Source organism: Antrostomus carolinensis, unplaced genomic scaffold (genome assembly GCF_000700745.2).
Source record: "Antrostomus carolinensis isolate BGI_N321 unplaced genomic scaffold, ASM70074v2 scaffold24778, whole genome shotgun sequence".
Taxonomy (NCBI): domain Eukaryota; kingdom Metazoa; phylum Chordata; class Aves; order Caprimulgiformes; family Caprimulgidae; genus Antrostomus; species Antrostomus carolinensis.
This window is the reverse complement of record NW_010331266.1, coordinates 1-5,947: the sequence shown is the minus strand read 5'-3', so window position 1 is coordinate 5,947 and position 5,947 is coordinate 1. Positions and strand designations below refer to the sequence as shown.

The window sequence follows — 5,947 nt, the reverse complement described above, 5'->3', positions numbered from 1 at the left end:
GAGGGATTTCTTTCCCCCCGCCAACAGTAATTTTTAAAAATCAAAATAGCAATTGTAAAGGCTGCCAGAGTAAACACCCTTGAATGTTGCATTCACATATAGATGATGAAGCACGTGCAGCAGTCAACACTGATTTAGAATGTATGTTAACCAAAAAGAAGTAAATGAATTATGCAGCTATATCTAGAAAAATGTATAAATGCTGCTTTTTATTCTATAAATGGCACTACTACAACAAAATCAGTTCTCCAGACTGTATATCATTCTAAGGTGCTATTCAAGTGAACTTTTAAGTGATATCATACTATAAATTGCTTCAAAACTTTTCAGTTCACACCTTGAAAGCAGTTTTGAAGAGAAGTCATACCCGTGCCTGATGTAAAACTGTATTTTTTTGTTTCTGCTCCCTGAAATCTTCAGAAGCCTTTCACAATGCTTTGTAAAGCAGATATATAAGTAGATGTTCAATATTTCATACCCAGGGTTTAATTGGAATCATGTATCCTTGTTTTGTTTTGGAACTAAAAAAGCAGTGTCGTTGCTAGTAGCTGAAGTAAGAGCAGAGTAACTTACTGTTCATAGTATGTTGGGAAACTACAGTCTCCAACCTTTTAGGGATGAGGATAGAAGTGCTGGACAGCATGTCACTGAGGAAACTGCATTTATCCATAATTGTTAGGGAATGCTTCCTCTGTGCTTTGCCTTTCTCCACAGACATCTTTCCTTAAACCATGTCCATTTTTCTCCTGCTTCATTGCATGGGGAAAACAACATGAATATGGGTAGGTTCCTCCCTGCTAAGTATGGCCTTTTTTGTGTGAATTGCCTATATTTCAGTAGGAAACAGACTGTCCTCCCATCTCCTTTGTGTCTTTCATGCCTTCCTGCAGAATGAAAAAATCATAGATGAACATTTGCACTTGCAACTTCTTTTTGCTGTTTCCATTCCAAGAAACTGGCAAGTCAGTAAACGGTTTATATATCATAGAATCTATTTTTTTTCCCCTTTTCTATGTGCATTTATTAGATGAGATAAAAAATGATGATTTAACATCTTTGACTCAATGGAGATTGCTCAAAAGGAAAATGTATGTGGTGTTGCTCTATTGAAAAGCAAATAATTTTTTTTATTTTTATTTGGAAGTGTAAGAAATAATTTTCAATATGCTAAGCAGCTTACTCAAGCAAACTTGCATTCCTTAAAGAAGTTGGGCTCCAATTCAAGTTGCTTACATGAACATTTTCAGATCACTTTCTGTCCTAGTAATCAGCTTTATTGGATGGTGTAGTGCATTTTAACATAGTCATAATGTTATTTAATGTGTTCTAAAAACCTCTGTTAGTTCAGCAACAAAAATGTAAAGGTATATAGTAGCTTGTACCAAAGTATTTGCCAAATATAACTTCATATAAGCCACGTGGCAAAACAAAATTACTGTGTTAAGATGATAAATTAATTTAAAAAATACTTATAATTGTGGGAATTTAATGCTTGCAAATCTCTGCTGTTAGGACAAAAATCCTATAAAAGTAGGATTCTAACCACACCAAGGGTTACCACACATTTACCATTCTACAGCCAGGGACAGGCAGTAGTAGATTGAAGAGTTATTAGGAAAATGGAAGGTTATGATAAGCTTAATTTTTCAGGTATATGGAAAACTATTTTCTGGTTAAATTCTTATCAGTTGATCAATCATACAAGTTGAAAAATGGTCTTAGCTGAAACTAGACACCTCAATTTAATCTCACGAAAGCTTGCTGCATGGACTTGCTTTTTTCCTGTTCCTGGATCACCGTGGCTAGCTTATTCTGTCATCGATTCTACAATGTTCACATGGCAAGTGCTTGCAAGGATGAACAAATAACTGGAGAGGTTAGTATTAAATGTACTGCTGTTAGAATTTAGCAATTGAAATCTGTGAGAGGCTTTAGAAGCACCTGGTTTACTACAGACCATCAAGAGATAGTCTGTATCTACAAGTATTTTGTTTGTAACCACTTTTAAATCTGAATTCTAATACGACAGGTTCTCTCTATGTAGGTGGAGTATGGAGGTCTATCACTATGTTGACATAGTCTCCTTACTTTGTAGTGGTTGCAAATACAGCACGAACTAAGCTTGAGGAAACTAATAGAGGGTTCAGAGTATCAAGAGGAACTGAAATATGACTTCAATATAAAAGGGGAGCTGAGGCATCTGGATACAAATGAGTCTTTTGTTTTCCATTATTACAAGAATGCATGTGAGCGGAACCAGAAACGCTATGAAGTTTTGGGACATTTGATTACCCAATATGTTTATGAGCTTCTAGAAAGAGTCTGCATGCTCCAAAAAGTTTATATTCCTACTGATGCTACAGAGGATGAACCAAGAAGTTTCTTTTTCATGAGTGAGAATGCACTAACAAGTTCCTCTAGCCTAATTGTCCTTCTTCAAGACCGTGGAGTTTTCCGTGCTGGACAGTGGGGGCAAAGGACAATTGTCAGTGAAGGCCTGGAGCATGGAACACAAATACCATTCATCAAAACAGCCCTTCAAAGCCACGGGGGGGTGATTGTACTGAATCCCAATGACAACTTTGTTGATCTGAAGACTGAAAAGGAGAAGTTAAGCTCTTCTACCAGGGAAGAATCACTGACTTCTGCACAGTCTGTCTCCTGGATCCCCAAGAGGGGCAGCAGCAGCCCTGAGGAACATACTATGTACGTATGGGATCATTTCATTTCAAAGAGCACAGCCAAGAACGTGGCCTTCATTGCCCATGGCTATGGTGGCTTGGTGTTTGTTGATCTGCTGCTGCAGAGAAAATGGGAGGTAATGAATAAAGTGTACGCTGTGGCATTTATCGACTCCAAGCACAACATACAGCACCAGGCTAGAAGTGATCCACACGTACAAGAATGGATACAGCAATCCTGCCGTGAATGGGTGTCAAACACCAAGCCTCTAGATAAAGCTGTAGGTTCTGTCATGAAAGTGAATTGTCCTACTGTCTCTGCTGGAACAGAAAAGTATGGCTTAGCACCCTCCTGCTGCTTACATGCCATCTTCAAGTACCTGAAGAGCACACTGAAAGCCAAGACCACAACAAACTTCAGGCTTTCACCTGTTGCAACCAGAAGCAGCACAAGTAAGAAGAGAGGCAATAAATAAAGGTGGTGGTCTGTTCCTTTCATAACTTCCCCTGCACCTTTCAGTCATCTAAGGACCTTCCTCTCACTGTGGAGCAACTTACAGTTCTAAGTTTGAAGCTAATTTGTTTGTTTTTGAGAAACACACGTAAGTTAACTATTGGGAAAGAAGTGCATTGTTGAAAGCTTTAAGCCACAACCCTTCAGCTTGCTGTGAAATTGAAAGCTGCACAAAATAAAGATTTTAAGGTATGTCAACTCTCATCTGTATCATTTTTTTAAACAAACATTCTGCAATTAGAGCTCTATAATCAGACTAAACTATCAGGAAAACACTCGCTTAAGTGCATAGCTTTCATTAAAAGGACAAATCTGGAATACAGAAAGCATATGAAGGATTTATTTCCTCCTCATTATATACCGTACAGCATTTAAAATCTTTCAAGAGCTGGAACATCCACTTTCCTCCTTGAAATGTTTACTGTTAAGTTGAACAATAAATATTTCAGGGAACTACATACTACTACCTTCCCTCCAGTTCAGAGATGATGTGCCCCAAACATGGTACAGTGAGCTGAAGTAATTTCTGTTTTAAAGCCAGCTAAGGCAGTGAGATCAGTGGGCACTAGCTGCTATAGAAATACAATGCTCTAGCAACTTGCAGTTACCAAACTGATGCAAAAGAATGACATTGCTGTTTTCTGTCAGCTGTTTAATTCTAGACAAAGGTAGGAAATTGAGACAGTTTTTAAATGTCCATACTCAAAGTTTGCAAATGTGTACAAGCAGAAGGTCAAATAACATTTAAAGCAAATGTAAACAAAACAGTTATTCTGAATTTTCAGTTTAATCCTGTGGGAATTAAAAGTGCTCAGTGGATGCAAAAGAGCTTTAAAGGATGACAAAACCTTGTCCTCCACCTTAAGTTCCCATTTCAGTCAAAAAAAATATTGAACAGTAATACAGAGTACCAGAGAAAAGAGAGTGTCAACTTCCCTTTTGTGTTTATATCCATTTCAGATTTTAGTCATTTCTAATACTGTTTAAAAAAGCTTCCCTCCTGTTACCCAGTAATGGGTGAAAGTGTAAAATTCCATTGGAAAGGCACAGTCAGGTCAATGCTCTTGAGAGCAAGTAGAGCTTTTCAAATAAAGTTTACTGTTATCACATCTGGATGAAAATGGTACTAAATAGGCAACAGAATATACGGTGCTTTAGCTCACTTGCACAGGAGATGCCATCGTTGAGGGTGCGTACAACCTGCCTGTTTTGTAGCCGCTGGTGGGCATGCAACTCAGAATAGTAACTTGCATGAATTCTACGTGTGAACATGTAGCTTTATATACAACAGAAGTATGAGGTGACAGAATGTCTTTCTTTAGGAGACCAATATGATCCTTCAACACAAATGCTCAAGTCCCACGGTGTCAGAGATGGCTAAAAATGCTTGAAGGAAAAAAGGCATCTAGAACATGGGTCATTTCTGCAATTCTTTATCTCATGTCAAGCCATTAAATTCCTTGGTAGAGAAGGTCATATTTAGGAATGTTACTGGGATCAATAGGGCTTCTCACAATGAGCTTTCCACGCATTGCTCCACGGTAAATCACTTCAATCAGATCTATAAAGTCTTGCTTTGTTTTGAAGCTTCCTACAAATTTGGTATGATCTGGAGACCTAAATATAAGCATAAGGTAAAGGCAGAATTGTAATGTTAAAGTGTTCAAAGCAAAAACACCTAAAGATAGGAAAAGATGTATAATGAAATCAGGTGCTCTGATTTGGTTATTTTGAAAGACTGAATCACACTGGAAACAGCATAACCGAGCCAGGAGTACAGTGTGATCTGCAAAGTCCAAAAAGGTGCAGTGTCCTAAGACTTTAACAATACTATTTTGTTGCAGTCAGGCACGTTTCATAGCTGACACCTATTTATTGCATCAGAGCCTATTTCAATATACTTCTTAAGTCCTTCTGGCTTCCTACAGAGTTTTCAATGCAGATGCTGGTAACAATATTATAGTTTTCAAACGTTACCTTCCCCACACATGGTAACATAGAGAAAGCCTGATAATTCTTATAGACAGAGTAGATAATGACAGGTAAGATGACATACCCATAATCAACCTTCATGTGTTGTCCGTTGAAGAAAAATACAGTAGATGGAATATAGCTGATGTCAAAATATTGGGTATACACTGGAACTTTGTCCACATCCACCAGGTAAATGACTGCCATTTTACTTAGGTCATGAGCTGTCTTTGCAAGCTGGTTTTTGAAAGAGTGAGAAAGATGGATGACAAATGGTTTGAGATACAAGGGGGAAAAGGGTGGCAAGATTTATAAAGCCCATTTCCCTTATATCTTGTCAGTTTAAGCAGGGCTAGAATACCATGTCTTCTCTACTTCAAGCACTTTGTACACCCACTACAATAACATAAACATTTGCTTAATTTTCAAGCCATTTTAAGTATTATTTCATTTTACATTTGTCACCAAAATTTATATGAGACACCGTATTATCCAAAAGCAATATATGACATTCTCTTGTGTGCAACAGGTATAATAGTAGAGTTTATTTTAAAAAAGAAATATTAAAAAAAAGTTTAAAATTGCTCTTACAATATCATCAAGCTGCAGGCAAACAGCATCGTTATCTCTTCCAAACCGGAGAACCAAAACCTTCTCGGCCACACTTTTTATTGCCTGATCCACTTCCCTCTTACAGGTCAGTTTGGGCAGCAGAAAACTCATCCCGACAGACCACAACTTCCACCAAAATCCCTGCCGGAAGGGAAGGGAAGGGAAGGGA

The 5,947-nt window shown here is 37.8% G+C and overlaps 2 protein-coding genes across 2 annotated transcripts in view; one reads left to right on the top strand and one right to left on the bottom strand.

The window, feature by feature from the left end:
* Positions 1-3,157, top strand: part of ARB2A (ARB2 cotranscriptional regulator A) — a 3,385-nt gene extending 228 nt beyond the window's left edge. The window contains exon 2 of the mRNA XM_010173178.2: positions 2,096-3,157. Within this exon, the coding sequence (XP_010171480.1) occupies positions 2,096-3,157 (1,062 nt within the window). The remainder of the gene's footprint in view (positions 1-2,095) is intronic.
* A 1,293-nt stretch (positions 3,158-4,450) lies between these two features.
* TXNL4B (thioredoxin like 4B) lies at positions 4,451-5,918 on the bottom strand. The gene is made up of 3 exons (XM_010173176.2): positions 5,758-5,918; positions 5,252-5,403; positions 4,451-4,812 (listed from the first exon to the last, which is right to left on the bottom strand). The coding sequence occupies exons 1-3, from the start codon at positions 5,887-5,889 to the stop codon at positions 4,647-4,649; spliced, it is 450 nt and encodes a 149-aa protein (XP_010171478.1). The 5' UTR covers positions 5,890-5,918; the 3' UTR covers positions 4,451-4,646.
* Between the last annotated feature and the right edge of the window lie 29 nt (positions 5,919-5,947).

Bases quoted from the DNA above. Each gene is read 5' to 3' on its own strand.
- TXNL4B (XM_010173176.2), bottom strand. From the start codon at position 5,889: ATGAGTTTTCTGCTGCCCAAACTGACCTGTAAGAGGGAAGTGGATCAG. The intron at 5,404-5,757 runs GTAAGAGCAATT...TTCAAAAACCAG, and splicing joins GCCTGCAGCTTGATGATATT to CTTGCAAAGACAGCTCATGA. The intron at 4,813-5,251 runs GTATGTCATCTT...GCTTATATTTAG, and splicing joins CACATGAAGGTTGATTATGG to GTCTCCAGATCATACCAAAT.